The following is a 24,616-nucleotide window of genomic DNA, read 5'->3' on the forward strand; positions in this document are numbered from 1 at the left end:
CTAGCTGAAGGGGCCTGACTGAGTCCGACACAGCTGAGGTGGAACCACTTAATTGCAGTTTTCATTGTCGCAAGCCACCATGTCGTCCTGGTCTTCAGGGCCTCTGCAAACGCACCAGAGTTGGTTTGTATTCTGCACTGTCTGTGTTCTTGCCCTTTTTGTGTGAGCTTGCTGTAATACGGTTGAAGGATGCAGAGTTGTGGAGGCTGCTCAGGTGTAGTGGCATTTATGATAAACCCACATTGCTCCACTTTCTGGTTATCATGCTGGGAAGCTGTCATTGTGACATAGGTCTGCCTTGCTTCTTCCTCGTGGTCTATCCCTCATCTGATGGCAGCTGTGGATGCTGTTTTTCTGGGGCAGCACACCCTCCTCACAGTTGACAAAGCTGGTCTGGCAACACTGGTGGACACAACGGCATGGATGTTGGAAGCTGTTATTCTTCCTGCTCTTGATGTGTACCAGGCAGGGGATCGATGCTGCCGTCTTGTCAGAGCTTCCACTGCAACCACCTGTGCCTCTGTTACCGCTGCCGTGTGTGAGGCCCTCGCAATGCTGCTGCAGGACAGACAGTTCAGATCCATCCTTCCCCGGGTCACAAAGGTGCTGTAGGGACTTTGGGAATACACAAGGCTTAACAGGGTCTGCATAATTTTGGTAGTAGCCCTCCATTCCAGAAAGGCAAACAGCCTTACTTTTATTATGTAAAATTTCAAGTAGAGGTGACAAGTCTGAAAGTGTTGTTGTGTGTCCACACGAACTTGTGCAGCCATACGAGTCCGTATCCCTGGCATTGTGCTCTCTCCAGTGATGCACTTGTCGAGTGCCTTCTTCTTAGCTGCGCCAGAGGAGAAGTCAATCTTGTAGCCCACCTCTGCTTGGACCTTGTCGACACTACTTGGCATCATCCAGTAGGCTGGCACATCAGTGACTGTCTTGGTACCCCGTATCCGCACTGCTACTTCAATCTTAAACAAGAGGGCCCCGACATGTGTGTATCTATGCCAGCCATGCATGTGCAGTGTGCACACTCCACTTGCCCACTGGTATTGAGGATCACCCATGGCTTGAGTGGAGGTTCATTGAGGCGTTGAGAGTGCAAAACCTAAGACATAAATAACACTGATAAGCATAAAATGAATTATAATATATATATATATATATATATATATATTAAAATAGCCTTCACTTTACATTTACACACCAGTGAAAAAATTATAGTCAAACACAGTTGTAAATTCATAGTCAAATCTCCAGTGTATTTTTTGTAGACATGTATTTTTGATCTCTTTACTAGTTCTTTATTTGTGTTTATATAATAAACCTGATTCTGATTTAGTACAGAAACTAGTCTAGAACAGTGCAAAAACAACAACAACGACAACAACAGCGTTTCGCCTGGAAATTACATTAAATAAAAGTAAACAACTTAACCCAAATGTTTCCTAAGTAAAAAAAAGAAAATATATAACTTTACGACGCAGAATTTAACTTGCAGTGTTGTTGTTACGTTTAGTATGGTGACAGAGAGGTGTGTTTGGTGCGTGGTGATTACCTACCTTTGTGCGAACGACGATTTTCTGGTCGTTGAGTTTGTAAATCTCCAGGGGTCTCATTTATAAAACTATGCGTAGGATCTTTACTAAAAGTTTACGTGCGCCCAAAAGCCAAAAATGGCGTACGCCAAAAAATATTCCGATTTATAAAACCGTGCGTACGCACACCTGTAAGCAATGTTCCCTTTATAAATCACAGATCACCCGCAGATGTGCGTACGTGAACCAGCCTCATATCCCGCCCTGTACACGCCCATTTTTAACCATAAATAGTCAATGCAAATCACCTCATGATTGCTGATCAGCATGTAAATGAGAGTGGAATCCCATATATACCTGGAAAACTGGCATGCGACCCGCCAATTAATTAATCCAAGAAAGTGAAAACGTGCATTTCTGTTAGCCTAATTTTAATAATGGCGACAGGTGAGAAAAGAGGAAAAAAACGTAATTTCTCAGATACTGAGATTGAAACACTTGTAGGGGAGGTGGAGGCTCGGAAAACTGTGTTATTTGGTGGCCACAGCAGTGGGCTCACTAATAAAAAGAAGCAGTGCGAGTGGCAAAGTATTGCTTCTGCCGTCAATTGTGTCAGTGGGACAGAACGGACAGTTGCAGAATTAAAGAAAAAATGGTCCGACCTGAAGGTATACAAATTTTTTTTTTACCAACATATTACATTTGTGTTTTATTAGGCTATATACCTATATAAATAGCAATATTGATTTTCAAAAAGTTTTATTTACATGTGCTTACAGTATGCAAAATATGTGAAATAAAGATTCTCATTCATTCAAGGTGGAGGCAAAGAGAAAACTGTCCTCCCACCGCCAGAGCGTGGCTGCAACTGGTGGGGGCCCATGTACAGCTGATCTCACATCAGTGGACAGCAAAATCGCGGCTATAATTGGGGAGGTCAGCGTGTGTGGTATTGTGTCGGAAAAGGAGGGAGACACTGACGTGACTGAAACCACAGAGGAGCCAGGTTAAACCGATTTTTAATCATTAACGCTGTACATTTGAGTGTGTGGGGTGATAAATGGATAAATGTTGCCAATTGTTTGTCCTCCAGTCCTTCCGGAGTCTGAAGCTGTAAATGAACAGGAGGTTCAGGGTGAGGGGTTCTCAGATGCAGATGCACAGCGTCCGGCTCAAAGCAGTGCCCCTTCTGCGTCTGGCACGTCCAAAAGTGGTCGGGTACTCACTGACGCAGTCCTGCAGTTACAGCGAGAGACAATAAACGCTGTCAACAGGGTTGCAGATGAGCTACGGCAGATGAGAGAAGTGATGCAAGAAATTGCACAATCATTAAAAGATGCAGTTAAAACATGAACCTTGAGTTTTGTCTTTCTTTACAAACGCCGCATGACATCCTCACGGATTCTTGCACCTCGTTGATATCCCTCTTGTCGGCCAGGGGGCTGTGGCTCGGGGTCGTAATGCTGGGGTAGAGGGAGATCAGGAGGGAGAGGAATACCGTTTCTCAGTGCTATATTGTGCAAAACACCACACGCCCTGACAATCTTGCACACTTTTGCTGGATGGTATAAAAGTCTGCCACCCGAGGCATCCAGAGCACGCCATCTGCATTTCAGGATGCCGATGGCACGCTCCACAACTGCGCGGGCACGAGAGTGGACCTCGTTATAATGAGTTTCCTCTGCGCTCTGCGGGTTTAAAAATGGGGTGAGGAGCCAGCGTCTCAGGGGGTAGCCACTGTCGCCTGCAGGTTATAATTATATTAAAAACAAAATGGTTACAGTTTCTACTTTTTAATATTGTTAAACTCACCAAGAAGCCAGCCATCACGTACTGCGCCTGCATTTAGTCTGTTCCCTACACTGCTATGTGTCAAGATAAAGGAATCATGTGTTGAACCAGGCCAGCGTGCCACAATGTTTGTGAGGGTCATGTTGGAGTCACATATGATTTGCACATTAATAGAATGCACATGCTTTCTATTAACATAAGCAAATTCATTTTCAGATGGTGCCCTTATAGCAACATGAGTGCAGTCAATTGCGCCGATTACATTTGGGAAACCAGACATTGCTGCAAATTGCGTTTTAATTTCGGCCTGTTCTCGCACAGTGTAGGGGAACCTGATGTATCGACTAACCATATTAAGTATACCATTTAAAACGACAGATATTATGGCACTCAGGGACGGCTGTGATATACCAGACCTATAGGGTGAGATGATAGATTCCAATAGAATTATTTCATATACAAAAAGGTCTTAGAGACAAATTTGAGGATTACTTATAGTTTTTTTTATATTATTAATTTACCTGTCTGCCAATTCCCGCTGGAAACAGCCGGTTGCCAAGAACCCCAGAGTGGTGAGGACTTGTATTTGGACTGGGATGGCATGGTTCCGGCGTGTTGCCCTCTCTAATACTGGACCCAATTCAGCACATAGATCCAAGAGCACAGCTCTAGGGAATCTAAATCGGCTTATTAGCCAGTCATCATCATGGGCCAGGAAATCATCATGGTCCCTGAAAACTCGTTCTCTCCTTATTCTGCCATTAGCGTAATCCTCCAACAGTGCCAGGAGTGCCATCATGAAGCATTACATACCTATGGGGTTAGAATTGTTGCATTATTCCAAATAAATAGATTATGATCCACAAATAAATGTAACGAGATTCACAAAAATATATCAAATTCACAAATGAATATAAAGAGTTTCACAAAAAAATATAAAACTCACAAATAAATAAAATGAGATTTGCAAATAAAAAAAAAATATATTTACAAATGTGTTTAATGTCACAAACACAACTCTACCTGGTATTTATTTGTGAACCGCTGTCTGTGCATTTGTAAATCACTGCACGCATTTGTGGATCGGTTCCTGTGCATTTGTGGATTTGAAACACTTCTAGCGTCGACGTGCAGATAAATCCACAAATAAGTGGACTCCACCCACCGTTTACTCAAGCCAATCAAATAACGGCCACATTGAGCTGACCAATCGTAGCACGTTATCGCTTCAACCAATCACGTTTTGGCTTACAGTCAGGGGGAACGGCGGGAATAGACACCGAACTTGAGACCAACAACAGACAGTCAGGGCATTTCTCAATACCAAGTTCGCAGAGTCTGGACTTCCGTCCTTCCGAGTTTGGACATGCCAAGTTGGACTCAGAAGAACGAACTCTCGAGGACGGGAGGACGCGAGTCTAGTCATTCTACAAATGGAACGGCAGCGTACTTGATAGCTTCACTCAGCATGCATGTTTTACTTGAATTAACTTCTTTTTTATTTTCAATATATTAAATATATTAGAATTAAAAAACTAATATGTACCTACTCTGATTATTTTCACTTTATATTTATAATGAAATTGAATATAATATTAAACGACTGTCTCTTTTTTATTTTAAAAACTATTAAACATTAATATGTGGTTCAGGTAACATTAATACTGTGATTATATTTACGTCGTTCAAAATAAATAAAATATGTGGAAACAACTGCCTCTTTTCATTAAGAACAATCTAGCAATAAACCCACTCAGCTACAATTTAAATAAAAAAGCGGGAAAAACGGTTGAAAGGTGTAAATCAATTCTAAATAAGTGTAAATCAAAATGGAACAGCTTAGGATTGCCATTGCTATTGCTATTTATCAAGATGCTCAAGAGGAGGCTGCCGAACGGAGGAGACAAATCCTTCAAAGAAAAGCCAGGATGCAGAATAGAGTATAAAGAAATACTTCACAAAAAGAGCAAATGTTAGAGGGAAATTTAATTATGGCAGATTTTAGTAAATTTTAGACAAAATCCTTAAAACAACTGAGTATATAGCTTATATTAAATCCAAAAATATAATAAATACAATGCAACGACAGTACATATAGTAAAAACTTTTTAAAAGCAATACATGTAACAAATACATAATACAACAAAAGTAAAAACATTCTTAATATATTATCTATATATTTTAACAGGAACAAAGTCCCACTCGCAGGTATTCACAGATCAATGACCAGGTACCAATCCTGGTCAAGTTTTTTTCTTGAGAGGATTTAAAGCCAGCTTTCAGGCTCTCCAGGAACAGCATCAACATGCTGGTACAGATGCTGCCCCGTCAAAAAGCCCATGGATGGAGCCGTGAAATTGAAGTACTTGTTACGGTTTATTGGCTTGCCTTTGGAGCATCCTACAGGGTCACATCAGATAACTTCAGCATGCCACTTTCAACAGTTTGTAGGACTGTTCACAATGTTGTGGAGGAGATGATGACCATCCTCCACAAAATTATTCATTTTCCAAAAGCAGAGGAAATGGATGAGGTGGGGGGTGGCTTTGCTCACCTTGCTGGCCATGAGGCATTCCGCTGTGCTGCTGGTGCCACATCAGGATTGTTCCTACTGCAATGCCACAAAAAAGATGCTACATAAATAGAAAGATCTTCCCTTCCATCATTCTACAGGGCACCTGTGATGCTAAAGGCACATTTATAGATGTGTATATTGGTAATCCAGGCTCTGTACACGATGCCCTTGTGCTGCGCAGATCACCAATGTACCAGCAGGCTCTGTATTCACCAGCTGGATACTATCTTTTGGGAGATGGTGGATACCCTTGCTTGCAGCATCCTATTGCAATCATGACCCCATACCGCCAGCCTGTCGCAAGTAAGAACACTTTTTTTATGTCAGACAGACAGACACACACACACACACACGATAAACCAAATTTTTACCGTCATGAATTTGCAATACACTACACATTTTCTACACGATTTTTGATTAACAGGCCAAGTTGAAGCCCGATACAACAGGCATTATGCACAAGCACGGAACATCATCGAGCGCACTTTTGGGATGTTAAAAACTCACTGGCGTGCAATTTTCTTGCGGGCCCTGGAGATCAGGCCACTGTTCGCCCCAAAGGTGATTGGTGCCTGTTGTATCCTCCACAACATCTGTGTGATGGGAGGATGATCTCTTGGAGGAGGAGGAGGAAAGCCAAGGACAAGAAGACAGCTTTTACATTTGATTACTTTATTTAATTTCTGTACCTAAAAACTAATGCAAGACCTACCTAAAAAAAACCTGAAAGTCAGTTTATTTTATTTGTATCTTTACTCTGTTGTATTTATTTGTGCTGTTGCTTGTAGTTAGAATATTCTTAATAATATGATAATATATATATATATATTTGAAAGTATAGTTTTTCCATAAACATAGCACATAAAACTGTACCGAAACTGTGACTCTAAAACCGTGAAACAAACCAAACTGAAAAAGTTGAACTGTTCCACCCTAATATTTACATAATCATTTGGTAGACGGACGCTTTCATTCAAAGCGACTTACAATAGATAAAATCTATAAAAAAAAGATATATAGATATTTAAATAATTACAAATGTATATAATGATAAATGTTTTAAAAGAGCATCTTAAAGACAAACTAGCACACTGTTTTACATATAGGGATACAGTATTTTTTTGTGCCAAAATTGAACAGAAATTGATTTTCCATTTCTAGCCTACAATATGTAGCCTAGTGTACAATGCTTATTTATTTTGAAGGTGACAAAGGAAGCAACAGTAGCACTAGTGCAGCTAGTGCTCCTGCTGTTGAACAAGAGAGGGTGGACAGTTCAGCTTTGGAGTCACAGCAGGAACCTTCAGGTAAAGTTTAAGCTATAATCAAAACTAAACATGCTAGCTATACTCTTAGAAAAATATGTGCTTTTATGATTATATATATATAAGGTCATCAGTAGTAGGACTGTGATCATTGGGACATACAACTGATGGCTGCATAATTAATATAGATTATTGAAAGTGCTTATTTCATATTGCAGAGAAACTCAATGTGCAGAGTGAGAGAGAGGGGGATGCAGGGAAAGATGATAGAGGCAGTGAATGTCTTGATACTTCTTGATATTTCATTTGATTATTTTGCCGGTCCATAGTCTAAGGATTTTGATTTATTTTCTAAATATCACCCAATTCAAACAACTGAAAGAGCCAAAGAGTTTAGCAGTCTGGTGGACACATGAATTGGGTGGTGGTGACTGCAGCAACAGAGGTGGCCTGGGGTGGAGTCAAATTCCCGGCCTGATTTACTGTCCCAGTCTGCCACTGCATTACTGTATGTGGGATATTGACTGAAAGAGACTAAATAGAATTCCCAGTTACACTTTTACTATTTGTCTGGCCAAAAAAAAACCTTTACAATGTCATTGTGATATAGAAAAGGAAAAAGAAATATGGGCAAATAAGTCCATTTTAAGAATTTGTAACTCTTGTGTTGTCCTCTGTCTATACATTATAAGCTTTCCAACTGAAGATTCATGAGATGAACCTTTGAGCTATTTCAGAGAAATGGTTTATCATTTGGTTTATCATCTACATTCTCTTCATTAGTCAAGATTCACTTGCACAATTCATGCCAAATTTACAAAAAGTCTAATAATAACGTGTAAAAATAAAAACAGAAAATGTGCTTGGCAGTTTATGACAACTAGATTAACCATTTTGCATTTAATGACTTATGCGATGAAATACAGACTAGATGTTTTGAGCGGTAGGACTAATGCACTGAAAACTTATAATACATTTTGAGCAACATGACATTATCAGTTGCTGATGTAGGAAACCGCAGATAAATGTGCGTAATCAATTGCATGAATGTACAAAAGCAATCGCAGCTTGTTCAAAGGAATGAGAAACTGGTTTTATGATGTGTATAAATGACTAGATGATGTGGAGGTTGTACAAGTAGTTTTGAGAATTTCATTTCTGATTTGAGAAATGCACCAAAGTGAGATTATTCACTGTTCATATGAATTCACAGTGCATTACAGTTTTTCTCAATTTACATAAAAATACAGTAAAAAAATATATTGTTCATTTTAATACATAAACATTAACTAATGGAACCTTATTGTAAAGTATTACCAATTAACATCACTTTTTATAAAAGTTTTTTTTTCCAAATGTTTCCCAAACTATGCTTGACTTATTCACCAACTGAAGATGGTGAATCCTTGCTTATTCATCTCATGCTTTCGTGTCAAGTTCATCCCGATCAAAGTTCTTTCCTGTTCTTCCCTGCTGACGCAGGTTCAGAGAAACCAGAGCTTGATTATATTTGTGATACGCTCTCAGTTAGTTCATGGTCACTTCATGATGCAGCTTTTAAGTGTTTCATATTAACACACCCATGTGGGCCAATGTGGGACATAACAGCTCCAGCAGTTAAAATGATGGTCAGATACATCAAGTGTTCAGTCCAACTGATAAATTATTTTACAACAAATTATAATTCATGCTAAGTTATTGCAGAAATGTACTCCCATCATAATACTCCTAATATGTTAGCAGACACTTTAATCTAAAGTGACTTAGAAGCAGCAACACAAACTATCCAGGACCTCAATTAAAGAGTTCAAAAAGGGTATTAGAGGTTCATTCAAAGTTTAACATTGCACAGGCTTGCGGATTTCCTACTTCCTGTAAGTATAGGAAGCTCTTTTCACCCTTCCTTTAAATTACACTGCTCAATTTTGCTCCATTCAGAAAGCCAAATCCTTGTTTACTGTACAAAGCTTGAAGACAAGCATCATGGTGGTGAACTCAAAATAGCACTTGCCACAAACCAGAGGCTGGTGAATGCAAATGACTCAAAGACATTATTAAAAAAATAAAAAAAAAATAAATACATTTCAGTGCAAACCTTGACAAGATATATTTGGGATATAATTTCCTTCAAAAATCATGTCACTAAGTGCTCATATATATTGCATATTAGCACAGGATTTATCTTTTCATTTGAACTGTCTTAAACTGTCTCCTTTTAGTGAAGTCAGGGGTCACTTCTCAGGGGAAGAGAAATAGTAAACACTGACTCTAGAAAGCATAGGGAAATCACATCTGATGGACATTAATTGATCTGTCTGTGATTTCCTGCACAGATGGGCTCTTATCAGTTACGGAACCAAACATTTACTCTTATCCTCCCATGTGCAACCACTCCCTTTGTATTTTCATATATTCTTTTCATCTAGGAGAAACTATGCTGCTCAACTCCATTGTTCTTTCAGCTCTCTCAAATCTGTCCTAGCCATCAGTTGTTTGTGATCATTTCTGTTCTTATCGTATGTGGCCTACGAAATAAAAAGCCCCTTAACTAGCCTTAGTCACATCCAATTTTAATCTTTAACTATGTTAACCATAAAATAATTTATATGGTTTGAGTCTTACATCTCAGATAGGTCCTTCAAGGTATCTTGGACAGCTAAGGTCCAAGTCACGACATTTAACTACTGGTGTGCCTCAGGGCTTAGTTCTTGGACCACTTCTCTTCTCTGTCTACATGGCATCCCTAGGTTCTGTCATTCAGAAACACGACTTTTCATTTCACTGCTATGCTGATGACACTCAATTCTACTTCTCATTCCATCCTGATGATCCGATGATACCTGCTCTCATTTCAGCTCGTCCAACAGACATTTCTTGCTGGATGAAGGACAATCACCTTCAACTCAACCTTGCAAAGACAGAACTGCTTGTGATATCAGCAAACCCATCGTTTCATCACATGACAGCCATAACCCTTTAAAAAACAGCCAGAAATCTTGGAGTTATGATTGATAATCAACCAATATGGCAAAATATCAACCAAACCAACACATGATTACAGGAAAACAAACACTCGCAACCATGTGGTCAGAACAGTTTACAGAATGAGCAGAGAAGGGAAGAAGTTTGGAAGATAGATGTGGTTTCATGTCCTCTCTATCCATCAGGAGTAATTAAAGTCCTCACTTTGGCTCTTTAAATAAACATTCCTTCCCCCACCAAAGAGTGAAGAAAGAGCAAGACGAAAAGGCTAAGTAAAATGAGGAGGGGCTTGGAGGCACAGAGAAAGACACTGCTATAACTGCTATATCTCAGTCTGCTTCACAGAGAGAGAGTACAATATACAGCTAATCTGAGTCAAAACCAACTACACTTCAGAGAACACAAGAAATGAGAGCAGCGATCAGACTTGCACACAAGGAGAAACATTTTTAGAATTTCTAGAACTTTTTGAACAAGGAATTTCAAACTTACTTGAAAAAACAAAACAAAACAAGGAGTGCATGTTGTGTTAGACAAAAGCTACGAAAAGAAGAGGACTACTGGAGTCACACCATTGGGTGAGTGGAGGGTGCGGAGGGATTGATGAGGTGCATGTGAGACTGAGCTATCAGTCTACAACAGGAGAATGTTTGGAATTTACACTGATACACCTATCTGTTTGATTACTCTTTTAACATACATTTACATAACCGTTAGCTCAGCAGTAACCACATGCATTTCTGCATAATCTAGTTTTGAGTGGTGCATATCTGTAACATCTAATGAAAGACTATTAAAGTTAATTAGTATACGGCTGCATAATTTATAATGGCTCGTCAGGCAAAACCATACATTGGTAAAAAAAAAAAAAAAAAAAAAAGCCACATCAGAGTCAGATCTCCTAATGCAAATAAAATAAAACCAATTCCACCTTGAATCTATAAAATTTTATTTTATGGATGGATTTAGAGTAGCCTATGCATTAAGTTAATTTCAGCTTTATACATGCATAAAAATGGTAGTATCTAGGTTATAGCCCCAAGTTTTGGCTCCAAGTTAATTGTGTGATGCCCAGAAATGTGGAAACAGCGTTAGCGGGTGTTATATGTTGAGTCACCCGCTGTATATGCACTAAAAAACTGAATAAAAAGGCAGGAAGACAACACAACGGTAAGCGCAGAAACGTGTGCATGTCTCCCTCATCATGCATCACTGATGTCATATTCAGGATCTAGTTATTTTTAAGGGTGAGTGTGCATGTGTGTGTGAAAGAGAAAGAGTCGTAGACCATCCTGTATCCATTTTTAGACGTTTTTCGTGTAGCACTGAGGCCACAGCTGTATGGCGTGTTAAGTATTTATGTAGTTTGACCACTGTCTATTGTTCTGTAGTCCTGTTTGGATGGTCAGTCTAACTGTCTAAGCAATGAGGAGGGGTAGGGCAGCTCTTTTCAGCCCTCCACAATTATCTGGAACTGACAACCAAAAAACCTAGCTTGAAGCTCTGGATGAGCAGAAAAAGAAAAAGAAATTATAAATAAAAGTATTTATACATAGTAGCATTTGTTGTACCACCCTTAATTTATGCTTGCGGGATCCCATGTTTATTTTTCGAACATATCAGTGCATCCTGACAGGATGGCTCGCATTTACTGTTTTACAATGAACTTTAAAATTCATGCAAAATGAAGATTTCTAACCAATTTAAAAGTGGAACATTACAGTGATTGGGGGAGGGTGCTTTTTTAATACTTTATTACTTTTTTTTAATTTATTTATTTTTTTTAAGTTAAAGACCGAACAAACAAACAAACACAAATGGGAGGAGGAACAAAAGGAAATTAAAGCTGCAAGCAGCGATGAACGGGCCCTCGCACCCGGGCTCACCACCAGCGAGTTGCTTTAGTAAAAAAGTGAACGGTGAGAAATATGCATTTAATTTCATAAATATAAGTGGAATATATCAAAGTATATTCCATATATGTGCCAATCTTCCTGTTGCCAGCAGGTGGCGCTATCATTATAATGGAATATTGGCCTTCAGATGTGTTCAGGCCAGGACTCTTATCAAACATGTGAAGTTTGGGGAAGATTGAACATTTTATGCTTGAGTTACAACAACTTCTCTTTCTGTGGCAAGATATCAAATTTAGTAATGGCGCCATGGACACGCCCTTTAACAAAAACTCAAGGTCTCCACAATTTAACATTGCACAGGCCTTTAGATTAGACTGACCACAAAAAATACATGTCTAAAAATTTCTAGGAGTAATTTGTCACAGCGTAAAATATGTCACTTCCTGTTGCCAGCAGGTGGCGCTATGACTATAACGGAATATTGGCATGTAAATCTGTTAAGGGCAGAAGTCTTATCAACATGTGAAGTTTGGGGCAGATTGGACATTGTATGTCTGAGTTACAGCAACCTCCTTTTTCATGGCGAAACATCTAAATTTGCCAGGCCATGGACACGCCCTTTAATGAAACCTCAAGATCTTCGCAATTTAACATCGCAAAGGCCTTTAGATTACACTGACTGAGTTTGGTGTTGATCTGAATAAATCTCTAAGAAGAGTTCGTTAAAGTACAACCCCTGAAAATGGCAAAAACAACACCAATTTTGCAGAGAAAATTCTAAATAACCGACTTCCTGTTGGGATTCGGATTTCGTACCAAGATACTTTTTCGTAGGTATTGGTGCGTTAAATGAGTCTACTGATTTTTGTACATGTACGTGAAACATAGCTCGAGGCGCACTCCGTTGAATAGGTGGTGTATAGGTGGCGCTATCGAGCCATTTTGCCACACCCGATGGAATATTGGCCTTCAGATCTGTTCAGGCCAGGACTCTTATCACACATGTGAAGTTTGGGGAAGATCGGACATTTTATGCCTGAGTTAGAAAATCTTTTATTCCCATGGCGAGACATCGAACTGCGTCACAGTGCCATGGACACGCCTTTTAACGAAAACTCAAGATCTTCAAAACTGAACATCCCACAGGCCTTTAGATTAGAATGACCACAAAAAAGACATTGATGTCATAAAATTTCTAGGAGTAGTTCGTCGCAGTGTAAAATATGTAACTTCCTGTTGCCAATAGGTGGCGCTATGACTATAACTGAATATTGACATGTCAATCTTTTTAGGTCCAGAGTCTTATCAACCATGTGAAGTTTGGGGCAGATTGGACATTGTATGTCTGAGTTATAGCAACTTAATTTTTTATGGCGAATCATCGAAATTCGTCAGGCCGCCATGGACACGCCCTTTGACGAAAACTCAAGATCTTCGCAATTTAACAAATCGCATAGGCCTTTAGATCAGGCGTACCAAATTTGTTGTTGATCTGAATAAATCTCTAGGAGTTCGTTCGTTAAAGGAACACTCCACCGTTTTTTGAAATAGGGCTTATTCACATTATTTCCTACATTTAGATAGGTGGGCAAATGCATTTTTGTGTCAGTGCATGCATTGTTTTAGTTTGACTGGGTCGGCGTTAGCTTAGCTTAGCACAATGAATGGAATCCTTTGTTGCCAGCTAGCATGGCCTGAGTAAAAGTGATCAAAAAAATTTTAAAAACCCACCTAATTACTTCTTGTGGCCTGCGTATTCACAACGAGTACAAATAGCGATCCAGATTAACACTAGGCGATTTCCTAGGCAGATATTGACTTGGGACTATATTATGGGGAAGCACAGGCGAAGCACTGCTGCTTAGGCGAAGCACTGCTACTTCGGCGCAGAGATATCACGCAACTCATGAAACCCCACGACTTCCGTCAACATACCGGCGTGAATAGTAGCTGCCTGGCTATTTTCCTTACAGTACACGAATGGCGATGAACATGGCTGATTTTTAGAGAGACGAAGAGGGTGACTTCTCAGACAGTCAAGAACCAGAACCATACCTATTTGAACCAGAGTTTACAGAAGACGAGCTGCGTGCTTTGGAAATAGAACGACAGGAGGAGGAGGTTGCGATCGCTCGTGATGAGAGCCAACATGAACTGGTGGTGTGAATGTGGGGGAATATGCCAATCTATGCCGACGGAAATAGAGTGTCTATGCTTTAGAGAGTGGGACATGTTTTTGCCATTGATGACCAGGCTCAACACGTCAGATCAAGATGAGCGTGCCCGAAGTTGTGTCACATCTACAGAGGATTTTTTTCCGGTGTGACAAAGTGAACTGGAAAAAACGCCTCACGCCGAATGGACCAAATGGACAGCTGTCCACAGAGTAAGTGATTATTTTAATCATGAAGCATGTATAGATCGACCCATATTATAGCTGTATTCACATAGAGTTGATGTTTTCACAGGCAATATAGGTTATATAGGAAGAGAAATAAAAGACAACTTACATGTGCACTTTGTTCTTCCTGTATTTTCAAAGTAGTCCTCTGGTGCAAAATGTTCTTCGCAAACATGATACTGCTTTATTTTGTTGAGAGGCGTTGAACTACAGATCTCCAGAGCTGCTATCCATTTATTTCTCAGTTCCACATTAGGTGGAATTCTGTTAAACATTACATTCGTGTATGTCCTTTGCTTGTTCTCACAACCTTTTGCTATGCAGGTAATAACCATGTTTGCTGTAACTTCTCAAAATAAATCATCCAAAAGCGAAGACACTCGGTGCAGGTCACGCCGGTTTGTTCTTCTTCTTCTGTTTTTTTTGACGTGTTGCACGCCGGTATGTTGACGGAAGTCGTGGGGTTTCATGTGTTGCGTGATATCTCTGCACCGAAGTAGCAGTGCTTCGCCTAAGCAGCAGTGTTTCGCCTGTGCTTCCCCATAATATAGTCCCAAGTCAATATCTGCCTAGGAAATCGCCTAGTGTTAATCTGGATCGCTATTTGTACTCGTTGTGAATACGCAGGCCACAAGAAGTAATTAGGTGGGGTTTTTTTGATCACTTTTACTCAGGCCATGCTAGCTGGCAACAAAGGATTCCATTCATTGTGCTAAGCTAAGCTAACGCCGACCCAGTCAAACTAAAACAATGCATGCACTGACACAAAAATGCATTTGCCCACCTATCTAAATGTAGGAAATAATGTGAATAAGCCCTATTTCAAAAAACGGTGGAGTGTTCCTTTAAAATACAATGGAAATGGCAGAAATGACACAAAAAAATTTGCTCATAAAATAAAGAATTACTGACTTCCTGTTGGGTTTAGAATTTTACTCCAAGAGTCTTTTTTGTAGGTATTGATGTGTTACATGTGTGTACCGATTTTCATACATGTACGTGAAATGTAGCTTGAGGCGCACACCGCTGAACGTGTATAGGTGGCGCTGTCGAGCCATTTTGCTACGCCCACTTCTGAAACCCATATCAGACGTACATTTTCGCCAGTTCGGAGGCGTGTGCAAAATTTTGTGACTTTTTAATTACGTATGTGGTGCTGAAGCAGCACGGACTAGATGTGCTTTCACACAGGACGCGTTTGCAGTCCGCTACTCGGTACGTAAACGATCGCTGCACTGCTGCAGACGCGACACTCCTGGAACGCACTGACGGACCGCAACAGCGTGAACGCTGGAATCTATTAACATGGGTGCTTAAAAAAATACACAAAGCATACGCACTGCAGACGGATTATGTGTGAAACAGGCATAAGGTTGTTTGCACCTTGTGCCATGTGGAATCCATTTACAGCTTTCTCAAGCACTTTGTGATGCATTTTGGAAACAGGAGATGAGCCCCTGGTCTAAAGCACCACCTGTCTTGAGAAACCCGTTCTCAAAGACTTAACGTTACTTTTAGCAGAGACAATTTATAAGAGACATGCCACTTCCTCAATCCTCAATACAACTATATAAGGAAACACCGTAACAGTAAAGATGGCGGTTGTATGCACATGTCCCGCCCCTCCCGCTGGAAAGCCAATCATCTGCTTTTAACAGTCAAGCCGGGAAACATTTAAGCCTATCGTCTGGTTCCACTGACATATGCGCACAGTTAAGGAACCCTTGCGCATGCGTAGTAAAAGTATAGTCTGTGGGGGGAAAAGGCGTTTTAAACCTTATTTTGGGGCAAAATCATCAAACTTTTTCAGCGATTTTTATCATATGCCTTCGGCAGAATTCAAATGAGCCATTTTAATCTAGATTAATTCCAAGATTACAGTAAAATTAGTCTAGATTAAAAAATTGTATCTATGCCCACCACTAATATATATATATATATATATATATATAGAGAGAGAGAGAGAGAGAGAGAGAGAGAGAGAGAGAGAGAGAGAGAGAGAGAGAAAGTTTTGAAATTCCCAGAGGTGAGGGTTACGGCAATGTCAAGGCCTTTTAATCTTCATCACTTGATCGTATCGCCTTATGTTGTTCCAAACACACTCACATAATTAATTTACTCCAAAGGGCCAGATAGCTTTCAGATAACAATCAGTCTCTGATAAAAGACCTAATTAAAAGATCACAAACCTAGTTTCCTGGTGATAAGTGATTTAACCTTGCTCTGAACTTGAAGCAGTTGAAAAATGCCCAAAGAAGATGTCAAAGTCACTGCATCCTCTGCTGACAATATGCAATACATTTTCTAGTTTATTTTAAACAACTGCAGTGGAGGATTCAGAGTGAAATTAACCCCAGACAGTTTAGCGCAGACACTGGTTTCAGATTTTTCAGTGTTGACAGCAGAGTAGAATTTAATCTCAGATTTTAAGTGGGCTGAGGAGAAAGATGGGGATTGAAGCTCCATCTATGGCCATTTCCAAATTTGAGTAAATTCAACATTAAAAGAAGGCTTGTATGATTTAGGATTTAAAAACATAAAATACATGTAAACATTTTTCAAGCTTAAAAGTAAACGTTCCTGATATCCTTTCACAATTTAATAAGAAGTCATTAGTAAAGTTCTTCATTCTCTATCACTTTCAGATCAGGATGAGCATGAATGGCACTCTGGAGAAGGGGGCTCATCACCAGGCCCTCGACCTCTCTGAAGAGCTCCCGACCAACAGCCATAATCACCATCACATTCACACCAGTCTCAAACACACAAACTCCTTGGCCTCCACTGTGCAAGCCAGGACCCCAGTAGGTGGGTCTGGAGTGGTTGTGCCGCCACCTTACTCTGCTGCAGAGGCTGGGAGAGGTGAAGCTCTGCTGGAGCTCCGGGGCTCTCTGGACTGCTGGGCGTGTTCAGTACTTGTGACAGCACAGAACCTGGTGATCGCAGCCATCAACGCCTGCCTGGCAGGGTTGGTTTTCGGGCTCATCCTCACTCCTGCTATTATCATGGTGGTGTTCGGCTTCATCTGTCATTCAACGGTAAGACCTGGGAGAAATCCACCGAACTGGTCATAATATACGAAATGAAAGTGAAATACAGCCAAGTATTGTGACCCATACTCAGAATTCGTGCTCAGCATTTAAAAAAAAAAAATTATATATGCATTTAGCAGATGGGAGGATGACATCAGACGAGAAGTGTTTTCAGGACAGAAGTTGAATACTGGAGTTTAAAAAACTTCTCAATGTCGTATAGTGACCACCCTTCTTGTACTTTGACCCAAACAACAGTAGATCTACTGCTTCTCCACTGTACCAGCTCTGTTTATTTTCAACAAAAGAATCTCTCTCTCTCTCAAACTTTACTACAGAATTAACAGACATGTTTCTGCAAAATACAGACCCTGTATCTTACTTTTACAGGCTCTTAATCTCTTGCTAGAAGAAAAACAAAAATTATCTTCAACAGAGCACCCATGGGTCAGTAAGGGTCAGTGTGTGTAAATAAAGGCTGAATTCTTCTGACCTCTCCAATTACCAGACCTTTAAGATCCAAGATCAATGGCCACACAAACCAATTAGTCCCCAAGTGACACCAGACAGCCTATGAAAGAGGTAAATCTAGAGATCTGTAAGGAACAACAGACCACCATGGTATTCCATGGCGTAAAGAGTTTGTTGTTTTATTGAAGTCAACTAGTCAGGTTTCTGTCAAGTCGCATAATAGGATCATTTATAAACATGAATTCCAACCATGTGCTAAAAGACTGAAGTTATGTGTGCATTTCTCTGTAGGTGTTGGATCCTTTCTAAAGATATGGTCAAGATCAAGGCCAGTTCCATGAAACTACTCCGTTTAGCTCTAATCTTATCAGCACACATGACAGTTCTACAGAAAGCTGGAATTCCACATACTTTAGAGACATACTGAAAAAGAACGGTGGCTGATTTCTAGCTTTGAGAAGATTTACTGACCCTCAGGCCATCCAATATGAAGCTCGTTTCTTCATCTAAAAGGTTTGGAGAAATTCAGCATTACATCAATTGCTCACCAATGGATCATCTGCGGTGAATAGGTGTCATCAGAATGATAGTTTAAACAGCTGTGTGAGTGTGAAAGAGCAGCTTAAAATGCATATGGGCTTTATCGGTTTTCTACCTCCTACTCTGTTTACTCGCTCACCCTTTTTTCCTGCCTATTGCTCTCCATCCTTTAATCTCATTGTGGTTAGATTATGAATGTGGGGGTCTTTTTATGCTGCAATTCTTTCAATCCTGTGCAATGCCATTTAACTAAAAGAACTTAAATGAAGTAAAATGATATTTGAAGTCTCTGTGCATATACTATTATTGTAGGTTCAGGCAGACTGATGCATAGTTTTGCTAGCGATCAGGCACTGAGAAGCTCACAGAGAGAAACAATCTTTAGAAGCTATAATATATATATATATATATATATATATATATATATATATATATATATATATATATATATATATATATATATATATTTTTTTTTTTTCAAAATGTCACAATTTTAAGTGAATCAGGCCAACAGTGGTTTTCTGTCATAAAATAATAATAATAATACAAATTATAAATAAAATAAAAAACACTACCTTAGAAGTAACAAATGATCAACTAACTAAAGAAAACAAGCATATATGCTGTTGGCAGACATTCTTGTCCACTGTGTCTGTTTTTTGTCTGTCCACACCTCAGAGATGCATTCCTCCAAGGACACTTAAGTTCTCTTTGGCCCTCCTCAGCTACACCCACATGCATTCCACAACTCATCCTTTACCCCACACAGGTCCACACCAGTCATATATTTCTCTTTTCAGGTGCGTTCACAGGGGTCATCACTGTACTGCTCGGATCTACTGACTGATGGTGGATGTGTGGCTCTGCTGGTTGTGGGATTCTTGCTAGTGACTCCACTCCTGGTTCTGGCCTTGGCTGCGTACTACCGGCTTGCTTGTCACCTTCAGCTGGGTCTCTGTTTTATTCCATACAGTCGTGCCGTCTACAAGAACCTTCCAGCTACCCAGCATCGAGGCTTGACAGGGGGCTGCTGTGGACAGCAATCTGGGAAAGGAGAAAGGAAGGGGAAAGTGTGGGTGTAGAGAGAAGGACTATACTCCTGTTGTACTGGAGATATGAAAAAAAAAGAAAAAATTCCCACATAAAAATATTGAAATCTTTATGACAGACAAAGGCAGGCAAATTAACCGATTTACAAATTTTAAAGCCATATACAGCATCTTTGTCTGATCCTATATATTTAATGTGTTCCTGTGGCTCAGTGGTAGAGCACTGCGTTAGCAGCGCAATTCCCAGGGAACACACATACTGGTAAAAAAAAAAAAAAAAAAAGGTATAGCCTGAATGCACTGTAGGTCACTTTGGATTATCTACCGTATTTTCCGGACTATAAGTCGCACTTGTTTTCATAGTTTGGCTGGTCCTGCGACTTATAGTCAGGTGCGACTTATTTATCAAAATTAATTTGACATGAACCGAGAGAAATGAACCAATAGAAAACATTACCGTCTACAGCCGCGAGAGGGCGCTCTATGCTGCTCAGTTCTCCTGTAGTCTACACTGAAGACAGAGCACCCTCTCGCGGCTGTAGACGGTAATGTTTTCTCTTGGTTCTAAATAAATGCGACTTATAGTCCAGTGCGACTTAATGTTTTTTTCCTCATCATGACGTATTTTTGGACTGATGCGACTTATACTCAGGTGCGACTTATAGTCCGAAAAATACGGTACTTAGATGCATAAATGTAATGCAACTGTTATAGCACAATCAATTTAAATGAGTCAATTTCAGTACTCAACATTCATGAAATAATCAAATTCATATATCCTTAAATGATGTGTACATACACCTATTTGTATAAAAACTATTCGCCGTACATTTGTCTTAAGACATTGTCAAAAATATTTTGTTACATTTTTTTCTTATAACATGTACAGTGTATTTTCCGTTTCTTTAAATGTTACATTAAATACAAATCATTAACTACTGTAATTTCAAAGAACTGATGGGCTGCTCTCCTAATTTTGTAAAGAATTTATTTAGACAAAAATGTGTGTGTAATTTGCATTGCGTGATGATGTTAGTTGTTTTCGCATCTTGCATGTATTAAAATTCATTCGCATACTTAACAGAATACTCTAATAAAATGTTAAAGTATTAAAGAACATTAAGGTGTAAAAAAAAAAAGATGGGGAAAAAAACTGTAAAATATAATACAGCAAACAGCACATCCATTATTTTAACCATGTTCCATCTGAGGTAAAATTACACGGAAATACAGAGCTTATTCTGTAATATCTGTGTAGTATTTTATTTACAATATATTAACATTCTGTTGCACTTTACTTCACTGTGCATATTGTAATATTACACTTTAAGGGCACCTTATATATTTCTTATTGAGCTAGTCAAAATTAGAACAGTTAAAGTGCAGGCATCAGCTCTAGTGGTGCAGATGGAAAACCGCGTGTTGTTCACAATTTGATGGAATCAACACGTGTTCGAATCTGTTTTTTTTCCTCTCCCTTTACAAATTTCAAATCACATCACAAAAGCATTAATTTTCAATACAAATGAAGGAAATAATCAAAGTTGTGAGGAAGGGCTTTATAGTCTCAATAAGGTGGCATCCATTTAATAAATGGAATTTAAAATTATAATTTAAACTAAAGTTTTTGCATACTGTTTTATAATGTACTACAACACTGAGGTGCAGATAATTGCCAATATTTGCAATAAGTAGTATAAATAGAATCGATAGCTATTTGCACTTAGTTCTTATTTTAATCTTCTGCCATGGTTTTGTTTATTTATTTATTAAGTATAATTGTTCTTTTGCTTTGGCAATTCTGCATGTGAAATATTTAAGACAATAAAGTAGTTTTAAGTTCAATTGACTACATACAGTATATTTTCAGTGTCTGCACCCCATTTTATGCATGGTGCCTCCAAAAAACCAAACTGATAATGGTGATCTTTTATTCCGTTGTTTTTTTTTTTTTTACATACCCCATTCATCCTGATTTTGCTGCATACAATGCTCTATCGTTGAGCTATGTAGCATATATTGTTGCTTTTTTAACTGACAGAGACACGTTTTAAAACATTTTTGTTTATTGTTAAATGCCAAACAGCAACAAGAACACACGTTTTCCAATATTTTTTTTTTTTTTTTTAAGAAATCAAAAAGTACTAACAAGATGTATTACACATGTATTTTGCTCGACTGTACAGCAGCGGAAATCTAGACTGATTATCGCGCCACCACTGGCCCACCAGGACAGTGGATTCGCGTTGGAGTCGATGCACTCCTCAAGCAGATACCATGTGAGCTCGTTATCTGCCCACGCTCTCTTGGGTATGGGCAATGACGTGGAGGTTGTCTGTGACTTCAGCAGGTATGCCTGTTACTTTCACGGCTGTATTTTAGAGATTTTGCAAAGGCTTCAGCTACTCCTAACGGTCGGCCGGCACCGGTCTCGGATGTTCTTTCTGATGTTGCTCCGCGACCTGATGCTTGAGGGGGCAGCTACGCTGGATGACAGGGGACACTCTAAAATGCTTACCGTGAAAAACGCTTAACATGGCTTAATGTACTAAGACAGTGATATTAAAAGACCAAACTCACTTGAAATCATACTAATAAAGTATACTATCTATAAAAAAAATCAGATGAGCCCTGAATATGAATGCAACTCGTTTAATAACACGTTAAGCCTTTTCCTCCCATAGAAAACCGTTATAAGAAAACGCTTAATGTGGCTTAATGTACTAAGACAGTGATTTTTAAAAAACCAAACTCACTAAACATTATACTAATAAAGTAAACGATGTACAGTTGTGGCCAAAAGTTTTGAGAATTAGCCTACATAAATATTAGTTTTCAAAAGGTTTACTGCTAAACTGCTTTTAGATCTTTAAGTTGTTTCTGTGATGTACTGAAATATAATTACAAGCACTTCATACGTTTCAAAGGCTTTTATCGACAATTTCATGACATTTATGCAAAGAGTCAGTATTTGCAGTGTTGGCCCTTCTTTTTCAGGACCTCTGCAATTCGACTGGGCATGCTCTCAATCAACTTCTGGGCCAAATCCTGACTGATAGCAACCCATTCTTTCATAATCACTTCTTGGAGTTTGTCAGAATTAGTGGGTTTTTGTTTGTCCACCCGCCTCTTGAGGATTGACAACAAGTTCTCTATGGGATTAAGATCTGGGGAGTTTCCAGACCATGGACCCAAAATTTCCAAGTAGGGGTAACTGCAGCCTGGAGCAATGGGCGTGGCAAAAGGTGGGCGTGTCGAAAGGTTTCTCATTGGTGGAAAGAAAGGTAGGGGGCGTGGCAAAAGGTTTAGCGAAAACTGGCTGTTCTGCCTAAAGGCGAGCCATACTCTTAATCGCTATTGGCCTATAGATTAATAGAAAGCGATAAAGTAAACACATAATCCTATAAAACCAATTGAAATTCATCCAATGCAAAAACAGCGTTAATGATGTAAAGAATATTATTTTAAATTACTTTCGAAAGTACCTTCAAAATGGCTTATTGACGTAATCACCACCACACGTTTAGGTCTTAGTTTATCAATAATCAAAAACAGATTACAATTATTTTTGAGAATAAAAACGTCTCTTAACACGGTTAGTAGCACTTGCTGTTCTTAAGTTAAAGTCATTTAAAGTCAGCTGTACTTGTTAGCATTAATAAACTAACAAGAACAAACAACGTACATTAACCAAGTTTAATAAATACTGTATCAAATGTATTGCTCATAGTTAATGTTAGTTAATACACCAGTCAACAAATGAAACGTTATTGTAAAGTGTTACACTAGAAAAAAATAGGTTTTGCCTGATAGAGAAAAATAAATATGACAAAACCATTAAATTATCACATTTAAAAATTAGTCAGAAGAGTTAAGTAACCTTGTTTTAAGTGACATTAACCAATTAAGCAAACAGACACGGCTTTATCCACTAAACCATTTATTTAGCTTTCAGTTTCAGTCACCAATTCAAGTAAAAAGATAGATAGATAGATAGATAGATAGACCACTCATTCATTAATTAATTCTGTAGTAGCACTCCATAGAACAGAATCCAGCACTCTTTGTCTGAATAGAAAGCTGTGAAGATGCCCTTGTTTCCAAGACCACAGTATCTACAGCCGTCACACATCTGCTGAGCTCCAGCTCCACTCTGTAGGTCTTCCTCACATCTGGTCTCACAGACTTCCAGTCAACCATACCTACACAAGAGAAAAACAAATGTTGAGAGATTCAAACAAGAAGTAATCAATAAGTAGAATAAAATATCCAATAAAAAAAAGAAGCACAAGTGTCTGAGAGTGCAAGTCTGCAGCCAGACCCTTCTCCATTATATTATAATACAACTGTACTACTGACTCTTCACTGAGTACCAAAAGTACATATGCTTCCTGTGCATGGTTTCTAAAAGAATGGAATCAGAAAAAAGTTGACTGGCACTCATCTATACCACAGGTTATACTAATATTTACATTTACATTAATTCATTTAGCAGACGCTTTTATTCAAATCGACTTACAAATGAGGACAGAGTTGAAGCAATCAAAAACAACGAAAAGAGCAATGATATATAAGAGCTTTAACAAGTCTCAGTTAGCTTAACACAGTACACGTAGCAAGGGATTTAAATAATATCATAAATAAAAAGAAAACAGATAGAATAGAAAAATCATAGAGCAAGCTATTTGGTTCATGTGCAACTCCAACATGTTGGGTTCACTTCAAAAGAGTGAATGTCCTTCGAGTGCACTTTGGGCAATGGTACAGTCAAGGCATGAGGATCTAATAAAAGAGGCAAATCATTCAGAGTAAAGTTACTGACAGTGCTTGTCTCCATCTTCTAATGTTGACAATGTGCCTCTGAAGGAAAGTCAGTGTCTTTCTCAGGTGTGGTGGATATGCAATGTTGAAAGCAAAATACACATATGAAGGCTTCATCAAGGCTGGTGCACTGACACACATCTATTCCATCTTCTGTCACCACACTGAGCCCTCCTCCTATGATTGCCATTTTACAGTCAGTATCCATCAGGTGTACTGAACAAGGTGCTTTAGATATAAAAAATAATAAAAACATTGAACTGCATAAACATTAAGATGATGGTCAGGCAGTGAAGAA

General features: G+C 39.0%; 1 protein-coding gene across 1 annotated transcript; it reads left to right on the forward strand.

Annotated features, from left to right (window-relative positions):
• The first annotated feature begins 10,508 nt into the window (after nt 1-10,508).
• Nucleotides 10,509-19,699, forward strand: LOC132103149 (transmembrane protein 88-like). The gene is made up of 3 exons (XM_059508011.1): nt 10,509-10,726; nt 17,051-17,443; nt 19,249-19,699. Exons 2-3 carry the CDS (start codon nt 17,057-17,059, stop codon nt 19,528-19,530), a joined length of 669 nt encoding a protein of 222 aa, XP_059363994.1. The 5' UTR covers nt 10,509-10,726; nt 17,051-17,056; the 3' UTR covers nt 19,531-19,699.
• Nucleotides 19,700-24,616: the final 4,917 nt, after the last annotated feature.

This window comes from Carassius carassius, chromosome 2 (assembly GCF_963082965.1).
Source record: "Carassius carassius chromosome 2, fCarCar2.1, whole genome shotgun sequence".
Lineage (NCBI taxonomy): Eukaryota > Metazoa > Chordata > Actinopteri > Cypriniformes > Cyprinidae > Carassius > Carassius carassius.